This window comes from Mastigoproctus giganteus, chromosome 10 (assembly GCF_048544385.1).
Source record: "Mastigoproctus giganteus isolate SK-2022 chromosome 10, ASM4854438v1, whole genome shotgun sequence".
NCBI lineage: Eukaryota > Metazoa > Arthropoda > Arachnida > Uropygi > Thelyphonidae > Mastigoproctus > Mastigoproctus giganteus.
Window position 1 is genome coordinate 156,844,887 of NC_143584.1, and position 21,995 is coordinate 156,866,881.

Genomic DNA, 21,995 nt, shown 5'->3' on the forward strand with positions numbered 1-21,995 from the left:
GGAACAATATGATCTTAGTTCTTCTAGTGAAAGGATATTGCTGGCTATGTATAAAACTTGTATAATTTTTTTAATCTTACCATGATGCTAACCTCCCTTTGTAGCCTGCTGAAAAAGACTCACAAAAAGTGATCATAATGTGTAATCCTCCTCTTTAATGGTCACCTTGACACAGTCCTGTTTGTCACCTCCATGGCCATGTAAAGACTTTACATGCCCAGATGCAAACAAGAAATTTCTGCATCTGAAAAGGTTTCAGTGATACTGTATTCATTTTGTGACTAGGTGCTGTCACTTCTGGGCTTCCATATTAACATGATTCTGTTAACTCAAGCCACCAGCCCAAGTTGTGGGCTCATGCTCCAGCATCAGACAACACAAAAACATCCTCCAAAGTAGAGATCCTTGGTCCCACAGGAAATAGCCATACTTAATGACTCAATTATCAGGGAGATAGAAAATATATTGTTCAAAAAGGACAGGTGGAATAGGACTAGGATATATCTGTCAAGGGCTAAATTAAATGACATTGTAAAGCAGTACATGTTGGCATTAATGATATTAAGAGGAGATTTCTGGATTTAATTAACAAGTACAGAGCAAAAAAAGTTGAGGAAAAAGTCGTGACTTGCAATTGAAATGGAAAGTGTATACAATTCTGCCCAGACACAATAGGATGGATACACGAGACCCTTGTCAATTGATTTGGTCCTGGAGAGACTGCACAAGGTTCGTGAGGTAAAAATTTGTCTTAGTGTGGTCTGTGCTTGTTAACAGGAGAAACTGTTTCTACAGGGATAGAATACCCTTAGTTAGAAGGGGTGCAAAAATATTTGCTGATGCTATTGAGGCTGTGTTAGGTGGGTTGGAAAACTGCTAGCCTCTGAGGGCAGGGGAATACACAGACTAATAATAGCCATAGGCAAAGGTGAAAGTGAACAGCCTGGAAAGCAAAGTGTCAGGAATTTCAAGACCTGTGGGGTTGCGGGCTTCATGGAATAAGCAAATAAATGTAGGAGCATTAGTAAATTTATTTACTAATGCTACGAGCAAAGTAAATAAATTTGAATTTGAACTACATTGTGGGGATAACAGAGACATGGTGTCACTCAGATATAAATAATTGAATATGGGGAGAAATGTAAGAAATTGCATCCATCGGACATGTATGACCAGTGCAATGTTGAGTCATTTTGGAGTAACGTAAGCACTGGAAAAACAAAAATGAAGGTAGAAGTGTGTGTGTGATGGGCAAAATGGCTGTGAGAGTATAGCAAACAACTGTATAGACTGGGCCATTAAATCAGGATGTCTTATAATGGGGGACTTTACCTTTCTGGATATTGACTAGACCTTGTGTGTTAGGCACTCACACAGTAGTAAGACTTTTGCGAATTTATCAGATGATTGTTTCCTGCACCATCATGTTAGAGAGGCAACAAGAGAAAGCAATACTTTTGATCCAGTTGTCAGCACTAACAATCAGATCAAGAGTATTTACATTACTAATCTACTGATAAAAGACCCACTAGGAGGCAATAATTAAAGTGTACTGATTTTGGATTTACTTAAAGATGTAAATACTGTTAAAGGCAAAGAAAAGGGCTTTGCCTTCATAAGGTTGACTACAGTGGTCTCAAATAGTTTTAAATTCTATGCAAGGGGACCAACTGGTGAAGGTACTAACAGAAAATTTTAAATGAGATGTATTCAGGATTGCTATTGGAGAAGCTGCTAGGCTTTTTGTGCCAACTAAGAGATACAGTTTAAGGCATAGACCTAAATAAATGCCAGATGAACTGATGAGACTTGTGGCAGCAAAGAAAATGCACGAGATGCATATAAATTACTAGGTGATACAGATGCCTATAGTAGATATAAACATCTATAATCAGGTCACAAAGAAGTTTAGGCAAGCCAAGGCAGATTATGAGAAGTATCTGACAAAGAAGGCATCGAAAAGCAGAAAAACTTCTTTACTTATCCGAATAGTAGAAGCAGGGGGATATATCACATTAGTCCACTAGATATAAATGGATTAACTATTGATGATCCTGCTTAGGTTTCAGACAAACTGATTGGATATTTTTCATCTATATTCACACAAAGATTTTTTAGGGATGGGGATGCCAGAAGGGAGTCAAATTTTGTTGGGGAGATGAATGATTTTGTGATAACTGAGGGGAAAGCGGAGGACAAATCGTTGAAGCTAAACATAAAAAAAGGCACCTAGTGTAGATGGAATATATCCAGTTATATTAAATGAAACAGCAAAAGAGGTAAGCAAATCTTCAGCCATGGTTATGAGAGCATCCATGGATTCAAGAGTTGATCCCAATGGATGCAAATGTATCCCAAATTCGTTTAACAGCGGGTTCAGGATGCATGTTTCTGTGTAATTTGAACAGCTTTTCTGATCGCCCTTCTTATAAATTGATGTAATATATTCTATTATCATTTGTTTTGGTATTTCTTCTCCTCCATGTAAACTCCTCCAGGTCCAGGTGATTTGCCATTCCTTCCTTCCTTCCTTTAGCAGGAGTTCCACTTCCCTAACAGAAACTTTTAAGCTTGAGTCTTCTACACCAAAATCTTCCATCGTCTTGAACTCTTCCCGGTCTTCTTTTAAAAGTCCTTCATAGTACTCCGTCTAGTCCTTCAAAGGTATTAATTGCAAACCAGCGTTGTGTTTATTCTGTTTTCTCAAGTCTTTAAGGGCCTTCCATGATTCCGCTGATTGCTTGAAGCCCAATTTGCTATTAATAGTTGCGCATTTCCTTTCCCATTCTTCATTTTTCGCTTCTACTACCAACCGATTGGCTATTTTCTTTTTTTCAACATAAATGTTCCTATATGCATCATTTCTATCACCCAGCCATTTCTGATATGCAAGTTTCTTTTCCTCTACAGCAGGTAGCTCTTAATTTCTCTGTAATCCAGGTCTTTTTTGGTCCTTGGCTCTTCTTTTTGCCTAGGATTTCATGAGCTATTTTTTTAACAGTATTTTTTAAATATTCATAGATTTCTTCAGTGTTACCTTTTATTTCTGTTAACTGCAGCATCCAGTCTCTGGGTGAAGTTTTTCTAATGCTGTCGTCCTGGAGTAGGTCAATGTTAAATTGATCCACTTGTAGCATTTGTCCTTCCCTGCATTGTTGGTTGTCCACACATATTTTCTTGTTTTATGGTAGTGTGGTCACTACCATAAAACAATAAAAACAAATTGCACTTTCCGTGTTATTTGGCCTTTTCTCTTTGTGCATGTAATTATAATTGGATAGTAAACTTATTGCATTTGCAAAAATACTGATAGCTGGAATTCTGTGGGTTTTTACGTTATTATGGTGAAATGTGTGTCCCCTTCACTGAAATCTTCAATCATATGAAAAGAAAAAAAAAACTGTAAATACATTGTAAATATCTTCTCTTCTATCCTATTTTTTTGCTTGTTACTCCATACCTCACTTGTGCAATTTGTGCATGCCGTGATCATCGTTATTGATTGTTTATTATTATTATTATTTCTTTTTTTTTTTTTTTTAATTTTACAATCCTAAAAAAAAAGTAAAGTGAAAAAAATTTACGTAGTTGCATAAGTCGGGGACTTACTGTATCGAAAAATGTTCAGCAATCTACGAAAAAAATATGGCAATAGATAAAAAACGAAAAAATTTACCATGTACTACTCACGTGTCCAATACGATGCTTTTTTGCAATGTCGATTTTAAATCTAATAGCTTTCCTTTATTTTTTACAATGATGCGTATGGTTTGGTCACCAACATTATAATGGTTCATTAAAGATTTCACGGATGCACTGTTTTCAAACTTTTGAATAATTTCAAGTTTTTGTGAAAGTGCAATTCTTTTGCGTTTACCCATCATTTTCGCGATTTATAAACAAAAAAAAAAAAAAAAATGTATATATATATATATATATATATATATATATTTACTATAAAAAAAATTTCAACATCCCTGACATAACAAGACAAAATTTGTCTTTTTGCGGTGCAAAAGACACAGCAATCGACACGATGCACTAAAACAAACTAAACATTTGTTCCCTTTTTTTTCTTTCTTTTTTTCTTCTTTCTTTCTTTTTTTTTTTTGAGCGGCGGATGTGAAGACAGTGGGGTTGCAAGATAATGGGTACACTAATCTCCCAATGACGACTTATAACGCCACTTCTTGTTACTTATTTCTGACTTGTGAAATATATGTTTATAACTACTGTATTCTAGTCATTACTTGAATTTTACAATTTTTGGTTGATTTTTTTTTTTTTTTTTTTTTTTTTTTTTAAATTTGGAGTCTTGAAGTGTTCCGGTTAATCTGATCCCAGTAAATCGAGAGTCTGCTGTACTTAGATTTCAGAAAAGCTTTTGATATTGTTGCACTTAAGACCACTATGAAAATTGGAGCAGTTTAGCCTTAAGGGCAAGTTGCTGCTATGGAGAAAGGGATGATTGAGTGGGAGAAGACAGAGTGTGCTTATCAATGGGTGCTGCTCTTCTTGGATTAATGTTATTAGCTGAGGTCCCCAGGATTTAATGCTGGGCCCATTGTTGTTTTCTATATTTATTAATGATATTGGTGAAATTTATCAGGCTTAATGTCTACGTTTGCAGATGAATCATAGGTTAGTAGGGTAGTTAATCACCACAATCACAGTAATCAGGGAATGCTACTGGAATACAAGATCTAAACAAATTAAGCAGTTGGGCTGGGAAGTGGCAATTGAAGGTTAATGTTTACAAATGCATTGTACTTCTTACGGGGAACAGTAATCTCACAGTAATGTATGAACTGTGTGGCACTGCACTCAGGGTAGCAAAAAATGAAAAGGATCTGGATAACTGTGCCGTCTGATATGAAGTTCTCTGAGCAGTGCAGACAGGCTGTGAGGACAGCTCATGGGGTTTTCTCAATGATATTCAGGTATTTTTCAGGCAAGGATAAGTTGGTGATTATTCTGTTGTATAAGGTAATGGTTGAGCCACATTTTGAGTTCTGCATACATTTCCTGAGACTTCATTTTACAAACGGTGTGGATCTATTATAATGGGTGCAGAGAACTGCAGTATAGTGCAGTGAGATTGATGAAGGGAGCAAAAGGATGTTGTTCCCAGGAAAGGCTTTAGTTTTGCAAATTGCAACATCTGGAAACTGGCACCTGTATGGAGATCTGGTTGTAGTGTTTAAAGCCATGAAAGGATTCCGTAAACTTAATGCTAATGAAATTCTTCCTCTTTCTGAAACTACACACATGAGGGAGCATAAATTCAAATTGAAGAAGGATCAGTGCAGGTCAGATGTGCATAAATTTGCCTTCAACCAGAGGATGGTTGATTGTTGGGACAAACTCCCATCTGGTGTTGTAAAGGTAGATAGTTTGAATAAATTCAAGGAAGAACTAGATAAACTGTTAGAAGGGATGGACAGTTGAAATGGGAAGTGTTGGCTTTTTTTTAACTATGCTGTATTAGCTTGCTTTCTTGAATCATTGCTACTACTACTAATAATAATATCTCTGCAAATAAATTTACTCATTTTAATTTAATACATGAAATTCATTGTAGTGTATTTTGTTCTCCTACTGCTTGTTTCTTTCCTGCATTAAATTGTGCATTTTCTTTTATTATCTTTAATTTTGCTATAGAAAAATTTGTACATTGGATACTGTTTCATACTGATATGTCTTTTTGTTAATCAGGGCCTGATGTCACATTATCATTTGTCAGGTCAGGCACATACGTTGTTACTGTTGAGGCTTACAACCATGTAACAGATTATGCCTTTGATAATATTATGAGATGCACGGCATCTGTAAAACTTTATGTTCAAGAACCGCTGCAAGGTAAGTAATATTTTAGTTTTGATAGAACTATTTATATTTATAGAATTTTTCATTAATACATTTTTTTATTTTTCTAGGGCAGTCATAGGATCAGATGAGTTTTAAATAAATATTGTGTTTTCACTCCAGAATGGCCACAGGGTCAGAGAACTCTTATACATATCATATTATTGAAATTGAAACATCCAGAGTTTTATATTTAGTCCAAATTGTGCATAGAAATAGGCACCCATACCGGGAAGAAATTATTACTTTTCTAAGTCAAAATGATTTTATTTACTCTCATACAGTATAAGGTGTGCCTGTTTCTATGCCAGTTACCTGACTGGTGCAATAAAAAAGATGATGAAGCCAAATAGCTTCAAAACGATCGTCTGGGTGGTGGTATCCTCTGAAAATAAATAACAGTAGTCTTCTCTACTAGGCGCCTCCGTAGCCAGGTGGGAAGGAGCAGCAGTGTGTAGCACACACTTCTTGATTAGACCGGGGTTTGAGCCCGTCACCACCAAATACGGAGGATGCGGAAAGGTCAGGGAATGACCACTGCATATCCCGGAGCAATATGGCCTTAGTTGCTAATGCTCCTAAAAACCAAATAACAACATCTTCTCTACTAGAGAGGCATTATTTATTTGAAGTAGTGCAATACTGCTATCTCATTGTGAAGGCAACCACAATATGAGATACAATTAAAATGATGCCTTCTACACTACTTATGTAGTTCGAATTTATGGGTTAACTATGGTGTATTTACATCGATATTATATAAATAAAAAGAACACGAAATGAAGGAGTTCAAAAATGGTTTTATTTTTATTCAAAGTAATCGCCACCTGATTGATGCACTTATTACACCATTCTAAAAGTTTCTGAAAAGAGTCAGTGAAGGCATCCAAAGAGATAATGCTTAGTTTGGCAGTTACATTTTTCTTTATTTCCTTAACATCCTGAAATCTCTTTCATATGAGGGCAGTTTTCACTTTGGGAAAGAGGAAGAAGTCCCCTGGTGCTAGATTGGGAGAGTTTCATCAGAAATGTCTTCACAACAAGTGTGGTATGGGCAGAGACATCTTGTCATGCAACGAGAACCAGCTGTCTTTCTCTTGAAATTGCGGCCTCACCTAGGAAATACACTTAAATAATTTTTGAAGAACTTGTACATAGAATGCAGCACTGATACTCTCCCCTTCAAGGACAAATCCTTGTGAATCATACTATGTTTGTTGAAAAACATGATCAGCATCATCTTGATCCTAGACTTCTGTAAACAAAGCATTTTGGGCCTTGGTATTGATTTGGAAGTCCACTGAATGCTCTAGCACTTCATCTCTGTGTCATACTGCAACACCAAACACTCATCTCTAGTGATAATACATTTGAAGAAATTAGGATTGTCTTGACAAATCTGGATGAAGTTTTCACATGATGATGCTCTTTTTTGCTTCTGCTCATATCTGAGGCTTTGTGACACAAATTTTGAACAGACCTTCCTTTTCATAAAACTTGATATCTAATTCCATCAGCCATCATTCTGAGGGTCAAATGATGATCTCTTGTCACAATTTCCCAAACTTTTGCAACTCTGTCCTCATTTCAAGAGGTTGATGGATGCCCTGATCCAAGAAGTGGGCATCCTTCAAGAGGTTGATGGATGCCCACTTCTTGGATCAGGGCAAATGCATGGATGAATGTATACATCCCATCACATTCCAGACATATACTCTCTTAGAAATAAACTAGCGTGTTTTAGGCTAGGAAACTACATTGGTTGCTCAATAACACACTTGTTGGACATTTGTGCATATATATATATATGGGTAAGCATTGTCCTGTTGGAATGGGGTGTCTGGTTTGGAGCATATGAATCAGCAGAATGTTTCTTTCAGACTGCTTTTAGTAATGACCAGAGCTGTTGTTGCTGCAGATGATGGTGATGAGAGGGGTGTGAGATGCACAGAGCATTGGATGATGGAATGCAATCCTGATATTTTTACTCATAGGTTAACCTTTAAGTAATTATGAAAAATATGTATAACTTGAGTAGTTGTGTGGGACTTGGATAGATCTTGGAACATTTAAATACCTGTAGTGTGACCTCTTGTTGAATATTTCCTTTTTTTTTTTTTTTTTTTTGGCCAGTGTTATATTATTTCTCTAAATAGACACCTAGTCAGCCATTGATTAGGTGGTGTTTATACATTCATAATTTATTATACAATATAATGTAATACTTTATTCAATAGAATGTAATACTTAGTAGTTAATTTAAATTGTGTATAAAACTTAATATTGTTACATTTAAAGTATAACTTATGATCGAACAAAACTTAAAATGATAAATTTAATCATATATACATAAAAATGAATATTTACAGTGATAGCACACAATACAACATAATTGCAGGTATGAAAATAATATAATATAGTACAAAATAAAGACAGCTCATTTTTACTGTTTCCAGTAGTCACTTTGTTTTGTGAGATTCATTTAATCATGTGATTACTGCATAAGGTGGAGGATTTGAAGGTATCATTTTGAAAAACTTACTTCCTCTAGATTTTTGCTATGCATAATCTTTCTGGGTTTATATGGAGATTGTTGTTTATCCTGACAGTGTTGGATGAAAGGAATCTCTATAAGCTTTCATGCTATATGAATGTACTTCTAAGTAGGGTTAGTTTTTTTATTCATCTTCCTTTGCATCACACCAGGCGAAATCAGCAAGTCCTTGATCTTTGGCAAGCAGCATCTCCCAGTTAGCAGTTTTGCAAGTGTTAGATGTGTTTTTTGTTATAATTATCTGTTTTCACAGTGAAAATCAAAGTCATCATATAAAATAGCCTGTGAGATAGTAAATAGTTGTGCATTTATTCTGTTTAACTATCTCAGGAGCCAGTACTCCAATCCTAGGTAGGCTTTAATGGTGCAAAGGATCAAATTTGAGCCACATTAAAGTGAGATGGGTATGACATCTTAAAATATATTTCATGATAAGATCAGGGTTCTTAATGTGTACCAGCTCCTGTCCGGATGTACAGATTGCTGCATAACTTTTTTTCTTTACATACTCAGTATATGGCATGAAGTTTAGGCTTTCATCCCATTTGAACTTTATTGACCTCGCTCACTTCTTCTCACAAAAATCTGTTATGTGGTTATGAATGTGAGAATTAGCTGAGAATGCAAAACTTTGTACTTATATTGCTATTCTTGTTTTTGCTGTTAATTATTAGTATCCAAAGCCATATCAACATTTTTGACACACTACATGCAGTTGAAGTAGATATTTCTCACTGTTTTTTTTCTAGGTGGGCAGGAATAACACTACTACTGTGTAAAATTGAAATAGTTTATTCATAATTGTAGAAGTTATGAAATTTTAAGAAGAACACTACTACACTTGATTTTTTTCATTCATTTTTTCAGGAAACATCAACAGTACATTTCTCTCAATATTGTACTGTATATGTAAATGTACAGTGTGATATTGCTTTAGATGCTAATGCAATATATAAATAACAGAAAAAACAAAAATGACATTGTAATGTAAAATTTCATGTTCATAACTGCAATAGTACAGTCATCCTGTTTTATTTTTTTAAGAAAATTTCATCTAGTATCCTCTTTGATGTGACTCATTTGAAATGCTGGACTGTGACATAAACAAACAAATAAAAGAAGCTTTTCTAAATGATTTACTTTTGATATTGTGTTCCCACCGATACTGGAAGTTTCAGTGGGAACACAATATCAAAGGATTCAGTTGTGGTAAACATTGTTGGATGCAAATTGTAGGGCATCAGAAAACACAGCAGAAGACTGTGTGCTGTTATTGAACTAAAAAAAAAAAAAAAAATTGTTTGAGATTTATGAAATAATGACATTGTTCCTAACTTCCTGGATTAGTGTCATTTTGATTTATTATCATAGTGTGCATGAAGGTATGTGGGATCTCCGTGAAAATAGGACTATTATTTCTGGGCAAAAAATAGCTGTGAAACATGTAGGAATCAGCTGAGCTCTATACATGTCCCTTTTTAATGAATAAACATTCCACTTTATAGGAACACTCTTTTCTCATCCTGAAAAATCACTTTAATATACATTGGCTTATATCTGGATAACCTTTGCACCCCCCCCCTCTCTCTCTCTCTCTCTCTCATTGCAAGTGATTGGGTTTGTTCTACCTGGTTCCAAACTTGATCCTTATTTTCTAGAGAAGTTGCTAGTGTGTTAAGATGAATTCCAAATTCAGCACCTCTTCTTATCACTCTTTTCTATAGCCTGAATGACTTTAATTTTAAAATAATTAAAATTAATTTTCTGTTTATACTCTGGAGAAACCACATGGTCAGAGGAATTAACAAGATTGAGAGAATACAAGAAACAGCCCTATATTTAGCAGTTTTGTTGCCTTGAACCACAGTCACTCAAAAAGCATGTACTTATTGTACTTATTGACTACCTGACCACTTGACTACAGGGGCCTCATTTACTTGCCATCATTGTCTGAAGTACATTTTTACTTTTCTGTTTGATGCTGACTCAACAGTGGCAAAACATTTTTCTAAATGTACATACATCTTTCATCTATGCTGAAATGAAATCATAATCAAAAGAGGCTAAATAGAAAATGTGTGTCATTAGAATTCATGTGAAAATGATCATTTGACCTTTTCCTGTAGGTAAATATAAATCATAACTTTGATCTTACATAACACTTGGATATTTTCACAAAAAGTTCATTCTAAATAATAAAATTATTGCAGCTGTTTGTACATTTCATGTTAGACTGATTGATTAACAGATGAAGAGTAGAGGATGTTCAAGTGACTCAGTGCACATGAATATTTTATGAATTTGTGTAATCAGTGTGTTACTAATGTGCTTTCTGCCCACTTATGCTTGAATTTAACCTAGTGAATTTGTATTTGTGTAATTTGATGGGAACTGTTCACTAAAGTGATAAATTGTCAAGAATTGCATTAAATGAAGTTTGAGTAAACAAGAATTTCGAAACATCATTCCTATGGAAGTTTTGATAGAGTGGTTGCCAGGGATTGAGATAATGAGAAATTCAGCTTATCTATATTTTTCCAATATCTTCAGAACCTCGGAAACGTGTACAGGCATCTTCCAAGAACCACTGTTGCCAGCAACTTCATATGGTTTTTTTTTTTTTTTTTTTACAGTTTTTCTAGTTTTTGCAAGACAGTCTAACTGTGCTGCAAGAACTGTAGTGAGTAGTAGTTTGTTCATATTGACCAATAAACTTAACATAATTTAATAATCCTCTTAATCTTAAATTCACTTAAATGTATATAAACCATTCTGAATTCATACCATAGGCATTGGACACTCATACACCTCAACTTTTCTTGCATATAGCACTTCTGAAATGTCTGTAAAAAGTACTAACACACACCATATAAAATATATAATCAGTTTCTTGGCTCCATTGCTAATGTGTGTCAACTGAAATGAAAAGATAATAATTTATACCTGAATAATATTCATGCATATTTTCAGACTGATCAGTTCACCTCTAGGTCAGTTGGTCTCATTGATAAGCAGGGTATAATTATATAATTCAAAGAGGGAAAAAAAAAAATTAAAAAGTAAAAATGCATGTGTGTTTGTGTGTAGTTATATATTTAATATATTTATATTAAATATATATATATATTTAAATTTATTTTAGGTGTGGAACTCTGTGCTGAATTAAAAGAAATTGGTAAAATTTGTGAAGGAAGTGACTTAGAAATACCTACTGGTGAAGAAATAAAGCTTGAAGCCAAGGTTCTCCCTGCAACTGAAGTAGCACTTCAGTTTATATGGGAACTGGGTTCAGGAGAACTAAAAAGGACTAATAGCCCAAAAATAATGCATAGATTTAGAGAACCACAAAGGCAAGTATATTTCACATGAAACATAACATCAAATGTTTAAATAATTTTTGTTTAGGCAAACATCTGTATAAAATTATGTGACATTGTTAGTGATCACTAAAAAATGTGTAATATACTGGTGAATCGTGATTTGATAGATGTAGAAAAGAGAAGAGAATATTGGAGAATGAGAATATTTTCTGAGTATCCTCATTGTTCTCCAAAAGATTATTTTTGAAATTTAGCCAGCATCACTGGTAACTGCTTCACAAAGTCTCTGTAAGGTTAATTAATGTGAATGAATATCACAATGATTAATTAATTAATGTGAATAAATATCACAATGGTACCAATATGAAACAATTGAAGTTTAACAAATGTAAAGTACTACATATGGGAAGCAGTAACCCCAGAGTAACGTATCAACTCTGTGGTACCACATTGACAGTGGTAGAGAATGTAAAGGACCTGGGGGTAATTGTGCAGGCAGATATGAATTTTTCTAAGCAGTGCAGATGGTCTGCAAGAGTAGCTCACGGTGTCTTGTCAGTGATATACAGGAATTTTTCTAGCAGGGATAAGGAGGTGATTATCCCCTTTGCAGGCCACACCTTGAGTACTGTATACAGGTCTGGAGGCCTCATTTTAAGAAGGATGTAGAGCAGTTGGAACGAGTACAGAGAAGGGCAACAAGATTAGTGAATGGAACAAAGGATTGCTCTTATGAAGACAGGCTTAAGTTCTTCAAATTACAGTGTCTGGAGACTAGGCACTGCGAGGTGATCTGATTGAGGTGTATAAAGTCTTGAATGGTTTAAGCATGCTCAATGCTGATGGGATTCTTCCTCTTGCTCAGAATAGGGCATAAATTCAAATTGAGGAAAGACAGTTGTAGGATAGATGTGCGGAAGTTTGCCTTTAGCCAGCGGGTGGTTGATTGCTGGAACAACTTTAAGTTGTTCTACCACCTTAAGTGTGGTACTACACTTAAGGTGGTAGAAAATGAAAAAGACCTGGGAGTAATTGTGCAGTCAGATATGAAGTTTTCTGAGCAATGCAGACAGGCTGCCAGGGCAGGTCATGGGGTTTTGTCAATGATATATAAGAATTTTGCTAGCAGGGAGAAGGAGGTGATTGTCCCTCTGTATAAGGCAATGGTCAGGACAGGCCTTGAGTACTGCGTACTCAAGGCGTGGCCTGACCTTGAGTCTGGAGACCTCATTTTAGGAAGGATGTAGATTTACTTGAGCATGTACAGAGAAGGGCAAAAAGATTGGTAAGGAGAATGAAGGGATCCTCTTACCAAGAGAGGTTTAAGTTCTGCAAATTGCAGCGGCTGGAGACTAGGCACCTGTGCGGTGATCTGATTGAGGTGTATAAGGCCTTGAATGGGTTCAGCACGCTGAATTCTGATGCGATCCTTCCACTTGTTCAGATTACGAACCTAAGGGGGCATAAATTCAAATTAAGAAAAGACAGATGTAGAATAGATGTGCGGAAATTTGCCTTTAGCCAGCGGGTGGTTAATTGCTGGAACAAACTTCCATCTGTCGTTGTGGAAGTTGACAGGTTAAATAAATTTAAGCAGGAACTGGACAGGCATTTGGAGGGAATGGTGTGTTTTTTTTTTTTTTGGCTCATGCTGCATAAGCTCATACACTTGTTTTCTTGCATCACATGCCACTACTACTACTACAAACTTTCATCTGTCGTTGTAGAAGTCGATAGCTTAAATAGATTCAAGGCAGAACTTGACAAACATTTGGAGCAAGTGGATGGTTGAAATTCATTTTAAAGCATGCCATACTTTCCTGCTAAGTTAAAATATTTTCTTTTAACTAAATATGAACAGAATACTTACTGTAACCCAGATTATCTCCTCGTGTTTGTTGTTTTGTTTGTTATTTGGTTTTTAGGAGCATTAGCAACTAAGGCCATATTGCTCGAGGATATGCGGTGGTCATTCCCTGACCTTTCTGCATCCTCCGTATTTGGTGGTGACGGGCTCGAACCCTGGTCTTTATCTCCTTGTCTAATGCTAATGTGTGTTTATATGTGTTTATACTCCTTTAATGCTAATGTGTGTTTATATTAAGTCAGACAGATAAAAGAAAAGAAATAGGCAGGAATTTGGCAGATCCTATATTTATTCCAATATACTGGAATAAATGCAGAATCTGCCAAAATTAGAGTAGTGATTTTTATATTTCTGTGTTTTTTCCTACAGTAATCGGTTTTTTTTTTTTTTTTTCTCTCTCTTTTTTCTGTTAAAGAAAGGAAAGTGAAATTTCTCTCATGGAGAGGTAGACAATTCAGTAACATTATGAAATTGTGGAAATGTATTTTAAAAACATACTGTATTATCACTGTTCAAAGAGCATACTGAAGAGAAAGTGGAATAAATATTGCTCCTCTGAATGCATTATCCATTAGTGTGTGGCAAGGTTTCAAGAGAGTGGAACAGTTATTGATAAAAATGAACAAGAAGAATGACTGTAAGAATATAGGACAGTACTAAACTTTTCCACCTTTGAGTGCTCTGCTAAAAATGGTCAGAAAGTGTTCATAAGAACTTTGTTCTGATAAATATCTTCATAATGAGATGTCTGAAGCAAATTGCAAAGAAAGACCTAAGGTCTTATAACTACAAAGTACAATTTGCTGAAGAAATCTAAATAATGCTATTACGGAGTTACAAGGGGCCCGACCCTGTTCATGGATGATAGTCAGATTTTGAACTTGATAATGTCAGGCTCATATTTAAACAATTTCATAACAAAAATAATTGTTAATTGCAGGTTTCAGAAAATCACATTGTGCAATTACTTCTTTTAAGATAATCAAGGAGTGGTGGTGGTGGTGTAGGTAACAGTGAACTGTTAAAGATACTGGCTCAAAATCAAAAATTTTCTTCAGCCAGAATTGGAGGACATTAATCTATAAGAGTTGTGGTTTCAACAAGGTAGAATCATCTTTCACAGAGCAAGAACCATAATCGGCACATCGAGAAAAATTTTTCTAATAGAGTAATTTTGACAGCACCAGACTTTTTCACAAGAAAAAGTCTGGTGCTGTCACAAGAGCATTCCATTAAAAACCATATAAAAATAATTAATGAACTCAAAGATAACATAAAGGCTGAAATCAATGCCATAGTGCATGAAACATTAACTATGGTTATGGAAAATCTCATTTTAGGAGCATGCCAATGTGTAGTATCTGAGAGTGGTCCTTTGCTGGGAATTATTTTTCATACTTTGAATTTATAAATTCAAGATTATTTTGTTATATAAAATAAACTGTTTTCCATTCACAGTATTATTATTTCAGAAATGTAAAATCATTGTGCTAATTTTCGGAGATCCTGCATGAAATAAAAACATATTCAATCAACCAAGCAATACATTTTATAAGGGGTACATCACTGCTGGGGCATGTGTACAAAAAAAGGTAAGGCACAGTACTACAGTTTACATGCATTATTGAGCAATTATTTTTTACTCAATGTGCTTTGGGTTTATGCTCATATTACATACGACACTGTTATTCATAATTTGCCCTAGGTTGCTAGATTTATATAGGTGCATATGTAGATATCTGCTATGTTATTTAAGGACCATCGCAGTAATTTCACTTTTGAGAGGTGGTGGTCACCTTTGAAAGCTTTGGTGTATTTTAGTATTTCATTTTAATGCTTTTGAACTCTGTAATTTTATTGGTTTTAATTATTGTTTTATCAATAATTGGATTTTATTCTATATTATCTTAAATATACGGAATGTTAGCATATAATGCTGATGGTATGAGTATAAAATGGTGCGTGTGGGTGATTTATGTAATATCTGTGTTTTTAGTTTTATTTAAATGCTTGCATTGAAACAAAAATATAGTACTTCTAATGACATAATACCATGCAGCAATGACAGAACTTATGTCATTGCTGCATGGTAATAATATAAATTATTGCTACAATATAATTGGATAAAAATACTATTGATTATTGCTACAACTCATAAATATAGTAAATATTAAACTTATATTTCAAGATTTATTTTTTTATTAGCTACTGAGGTTTTAAAGAAGTTATACCTTAAAGACATCAAGTGTAATTAATTTTATGAGTTTCATGAAGTAGCATGTAACTTAAAAATTATGATAATATAGAAACATATATACCTTTCTATAATGTTTTATAGAAAGGTATGTATATGTACCTGATATGTAAATAATTACTATATTTATGAGTAGGGCAACCACACACCTTGAATTTTAGGGCTTGTTCAGATTTTGGACATTTTATCTTAAATAAAATAAGTGTCCAAAGTGCTTTAGGGATGTGGTTTTGCATAAAGTTATTTCGATTAACTAAATATAAGTCTATTTGATCAAATTTGAGAAAGACATTACTGAGTAAAAAAAAAAATTAATAAAGATACTTTTTTTATGTGAAGTATTTTAATTCGTTTATTGTATGCAAAGGATAATTGGTACAATTAGACACCAAACAGTCTCAATAACTAAATACAATTGGCTATATTTTGACTAAGAGAGACTAATCTGTACTTCTAGAGAGACCAAATTGTACCAGACTGACACTCCACTCCATATATATGTGACAACTAATTATATATTTTAATGTATTAGAAGATGAAATGCACAAGGCATAATTTCTTATGGGTTTAGGTAATTAACTATATAATATTGGTGTAGATACACCATAGTTTACCCATAAATTTGAACTATGTATGTAGTGTAAAATGCATCATTTTAATAGTATCTCATATTGTGGGTGCCTTCACAATGAGATAGCTGGTATTGCACTACTTCAAATAAATAATGCTATTGCTCAAAATTATATATTTATATAATGTAAATCTGTCCTAGCATGTTTTTGGATGTGTGAGAAATTTTTGGCCTTTGCTCTTATTCAGTCTCTTCTTTTTCATACTTAGATCCCTATTTATGTCATGGTATGTGTGATTATCTGCATCATCTGTAATTTCATTTTCCAACAAATTGGCAAAAATTTGTTGGAAAATTGTAAACACATCTTTGATGTTGGTAAATTTTAACAATTCTACAAGACCTATATTTGTGTCTTCTGGTTTTTCCAAAATTAAACTCAAAAACTTCCACCAATGTTGTCACTTTAGATATTCTGGAACCTGCTGGTCCCTAGTCTGAATCAAGGGTATTGCATTCAATAGTAAAAACTAAAACTTTTTTTCTCCTTCTTTTAGTTCCTCACAATTAGGATGCTAAGCAGTGCTATCCAGAAAGAGAATAGCCTTTTCAGTTAAGTTTATTTTCTTCAAAATGTTACTTTACATAAGGTACAAACCATACAAACAAAAACATTCTTAAAATAATGCAGAGACCATCTGTGCTGATTTTTGTGAGTGATAGTAAACTGGTAAAGATGAACAATTTATATATTTTTAAAACTTTTAGGTTTACTTGATTTATTAGTAACAAAAAGCAGAAATGTATGAGTTCCATTTGCATTGTTGTTTTTCCGTGTGCTTTTATGTCATCATTTTTGTTTTGTATATAACCAAGCTCTGTTTTTTCCCATTGCTTTTTGTATGTAACATCTTATTTTTAGATATTTTGTCCTTATTGTAGAGTTGTTCTCTAATCAATTTCTCTGTTGATAAATGATCTTAAATCTTAAATTTTTGAGCAGGCTGATTATAGATATTCTCTCCCACTAATAATATCATGACATTTTTTGTAATGTCCAAGTCATTCGTCACTTGCTGTAAAACTTTATGCACCATCAGTCTTGTGATATAAGACCTGGGCCTTTCTTTAGTGCTGTGTTTATGGCTCCACTGGTTGGAATTCCATGTTTTCTTTGCATAAACTTCAGCCATATTATATTTTCTTTAATTTTAGTTTCTTTAAAGTGGAACAAGAACTTAACTACTCTTGTGAAACAAATCAGGTGAAAACTGTCTTGAATGCAAACTCTCTTAGATTTTTAATAATTTCTTTTCAGGCCTTTACTGTTGTCTTTCCCACACATAATTCAATAGCATTTTTTTTTTTTTTTTTTTTTTTTGAAATTTTTAGAAACTCACCCTTTTCAAATTTTTCCAGGGAAAAAGTTCTAGAAAAACTAAGACTTAGTTTTCTTAGAAACAACTCTTTCTTTTCTCACCTCTGTGTCATTGATTTTCATAATATTTAATTAAATTATGTACTTTAGTTTGAAAAAAAAAATAATTTTACCTGTGCAAATGCACTTTGGAACAAACATGCTACTGGTCCCCCAGGAAGCATATACAAAAGGCTTGTATGGTGGACCATACTAGCCTACTACTGGACTGTAGTCAAGAGAATTTCTACAGGTGAATAAAGGTCATTCACTAGCTATTCTGAAATGCATCCATATTACAAGTCCATCCCTTCTCACCAACAAACTGTTAATCTAAGAAACATGCCTTACATAAACAGTCAGTATCATAAATTATGTGGATGAAAAGTATATGGAATGAGAGAGAAGAGGGCAGCTAGAAATTACCTTAGTATTAGTAGTAGTAAATGATCCAAGAAAGCAAGCTTATAACGCATCAGCAAAAAAAAAAATAAAAAAAAAAAAACCTTCCCACATCACCTGTCCATCTCTCCCAATAATTTTTCTAGTTCTTCCTTGCATTTATTCAAACTACCCACCTCCACAACAACAGATGGAGTTTGTTTCAACAATCGACCACCTGCTGGCTGAAGACAAATTTCCACACATTTATCCTGCAACTGTTGTTCCTCAATTTGAACTTATGCCTCTTCATTGATCAGTGCTCCTGTCGACTACAGTGCTCCTGGCAGTGTGCCACAAGAATCAGACAGTATGTTTTAAAGAGGGAAGGAGAGAACATTGGTTAATCCAGTGAGTCAGTTAAGCAGAGGTCAGTTAAGAGGGCTTCTGCTGTATTCATTATATATTTATATATCTAATCCAAGTAAAAAAATTACTTTGTTTAAAACTTTGCTGGGTTCTAGTTTTTTCACATTTTTTTCCCTTTAGAGTAAATTTTTTGCCCTGAAAGTTTGGTCACCTTATAAATTTAATTTATTATGCAAATAATAACTAAATTATTAAATTAAATTAAATACTACCACAGACACAATTGCTTAAAAGTAGTGGAACTAACTTCTATGTTTTTTGTGATTCCTGTGGTGTGAAGTGTTATATAGTTTAGAAATTTAAGCATTACAACAAATCAGGCGAAAACTGTCTTAAAAGATCATGAATTCTGTGTTTTTGACTTGGCTTGGATATTTTTAATAGGAATTTTGTGAAACTCTTTTTGCATTGGAGTTATTAAAATGAAATATACTCACATTTTTATACTTTTTTTATTGTTTTAATATCCTGTCACTTATTTTCATTTATATTATTTTTAATATAGGGTTGTTTTAAATGTGACAGCCCAGAATCACATCAGTAGTGTATCCTCTGGAGCCCTACAACTTCATCTGATTCAAAAGGTGGAAAATTTAACATCTATTCGTCATCCTGATTTTGTTCTTTTGGGTCAACCTATTACATTCCGTGCATTCTACTGGTTTGGGACCAACTTAACTTTTGAGTGGCAATTTGGGGATGGTCATATTGCTATTAAAAGACATTCTCCATCAGTAAACCATACTTATTCCATGTAAGTTGTACTTTATTTATTTAATTTTATTGGCTTAAAGGAATAAACAGCCATGTTACTTGTACCATGGGACTAATTACTATTGTATAAAATTCCAAATTATCAAAAATTTCCCCCTTAGCTATTCATTTATATTTTTCAAACCCTGATTTTATTAAAATTAACCCTGAAAAAAACCCAAAACATGCTTCCCATTTCAAACTTTTAAATTATTTTATTCTTTCATATTTTATATTTGTTTCAAGAAACAGATCCAAATAAAATTCTTTATTTTTCTAAATAGAGCTTATGTTAAAATGACAACCTATGTACAGTTGAATATGTGAATTTCCAGTAATTACTGATATGAAAACATAGACTATGTGATGCACCAAATATACATTGTAAATACAATGTTGATATTTCATTCTTGTGTGGGTTCTTTGCTGCCAGTATTCAGTTTTTAAAATCAGAGCAACTGTATGTAAGGAAACTATTTTCCATTAGTGTGGAAAATGTGTGTATGTAAGATGGGTGAATGCAAAATTTTTGAAAAAATGTGTTGAGGCCACTTTGATGCCTTTCAAAAATGTATCAAAGGGCACTTTGAAATTAAATTGAACTAGCACAGTTTTTTGCTTTTATAGAAACTTTCATGATACTGCTTTATTTGGATCATTACACCAACTCACTGTGCTCCTTGTGGCAGGCTCAGGTGCCATAGCTGCCTAACGTGTGATCTGAATGTTTTGTGAGGTGGAAAAGTGGATATCTTTGCAACAAATCACCGTTTAATAGCGTATATAAAAATGGTTTATTCTTTGTATTTTTACATTGCTGTTTTTTTTTTTCCTAGCACTTAAAAATTTAATTTTTGTGTTTCAGTATTATTGTTTCATTTTAATTATTAATTACTGCCTATATATTCAATATGTTGATTGGTAAAACTAAATGAATGCATTGATAACATAAATAACTAACTGTTAATGGAATGGACAAAAAATATTTTAATGTTATATTAGTAAATTAATAAGAGGAGTTTACCTCAATATAGTACGTAGAACACTTCCGTATGATACCCTCCAGAATTCCAGAATTCTGGAGGGTATCATACGGAAGTGTTCTACGTACTATATTGAGGTAAACTCCTCTTATTAATTTACTAATATTATTATCAACGTAGAACATATTGAGTATTACAGCTCTGATTCATACTATTTAATGTTATATATAATAAAATTAGAAAAATTAAGAACTGTCTGATCCTTCTGTGCATTTATTAGTTAACAGGATTTTAATCACCATAAGTAAATGGTATGGTGATTCACTTCATGATTCCCCTCAAATATACTACTTCTAAACAAAGTTAAACTTTTGAGAAAAGGAAATGGACAATCTATGCATTTCCCTCCTCCCTTAGGTAATTATTCAGACCAGTAATAACTGACCATTGAATTTTCCCAGACTGTCAACCTCTACCACCCATGTAGGTAACTTATTTTAGTAATTTATAACTTGCTGGCTAAAATAAAACTTCCTGCAATCCAGTCTAAAAAAATTGTGGAATACACTGAGGCAGGCAGCAGACAAACACTTGTTTATTGCTTGTCTGACGTGCGGTGAGCTTAGCACATGATTCAAATCTTTTTCAACTATCACATTAACTGGAAATTTGCACCATGTAAAGTGAAAAATGGTATAATTTTTTAAAATAGTGGTAACTGAAAAGCATGTTAATCGAACTCATGTTATGCGAGGCCTGGCTGTATTGTTAATGTACATTTGGCATGACTTGCTTTGGTTGCAATATGTACTTTAAAGAAAAAGCATTTCTTAAGTGGAGAAGCACATTGCTATTTATTTAAATTATTTTCATAATTGAATCATTAGGTGATCCACTTATGGTGCCTCTTAACCCATCAGTGAAGCTCCAGAAAGAGCTGAAATTCTGTACGGGTTTCAGCTTTTCAGGGAAGCTGATGTTGAAGATGCCTCCACAGTTCGAGATCAATGCACTCAGTAGAAAACTTGTTTGCTGCTGAGTGCATTGTAGGTTATTTGCTACTTGTGCAATTCTGGTATAAAAAGTTAGTACTTCTTATACCACACTTATGTATAGATAGAAATGATATTCTGAGAGAAAACACAGGATGGTTTAGGTAATATTTAGGTTGCAGTATGGCTTGTATGTATGTATAATCTGGAATTTAAGTTCATTCCATGTTGAAAATAATTGCAAAATAAATTTTTTTTACTCAATTTTGTGAGCCAGTGATGATTACAAAAAAAAATTATATTATATGTACATTTACTAATTTTAAAATTGTTTTATCTCTAGTGTTGGAGAATACCAGGTTACTGTAAGGACTTGGAATAAATTCAGCCAGGCAAATAGTAGTACTAATATTTTTGTGTTGAACCAACCATGTCATAAACCTGAATTAACAATTGTGGATCAAAGCAGGAAAAGAATAGTGAGTATTTTATAGCAGTAATATAAACATATTATTATGAGACCTTTTTTTCATTTAATTCCAAAATTTGAAGTCCTCTTTTCTGCCAGGGGTTCACATCTGGTGAGCATGGGGCTTGGCACACCCAGAG

At 33.7% G+C, this 21,995-nt stretch overlaps 2 protein-coding genes across 2 annotated transcripts in view; both read left to right on the forward strand.

Moving 5' to 3' along the window:
- Nucleotides 1–11,788, forward strand: part of LOC150079402 (uncharacterized) — a 1,085,915-nt gene extending 1,074,127 nt beyond the window's left edge. The window contains exons 17-18 of the mRNA XM_090383052.1: nucleotides 5,716–5,859; nucleotides 11,562–11,788. Of these exons, the coding sequence (XP_090239178.1) occupies nucleotides 5,716–5,859; nucleotides 11,562–11,788 (371 nt within the window). The remainder of the gene's footprint in view (nucleotides 1–5,715; nucleotides 5,860–11,561) is intronic.
- Nucleotides 11,789–11,872: 84 nt separating this feature from the next.
- The window catches only part of LOC150079403 (polycystin-1-like protein 1), a 445,550-nt gene continuing 435,427 nt past the window's right edge, over nucleotides 11,873–21,995 (forward strand). The window contains exons 1-3 of the mRNA XM_090383053.1: nucleotides 11,873–11,952; nucleotides 19,164–19,412; nucleotides 21,730–21,865. Of these exons, the coding sequence (XP_090239179.1) occupies nucleotides 11,873–11,952; nucleotides 19,164–19,412; nucleotides 21,730–21,865 (465 nt within the window). The remainder of the gene's footprint in view (nucleotides 11,953–19,163; nucleotides 19,413–21,729; nucleotides 21,866–21,995) is intronic.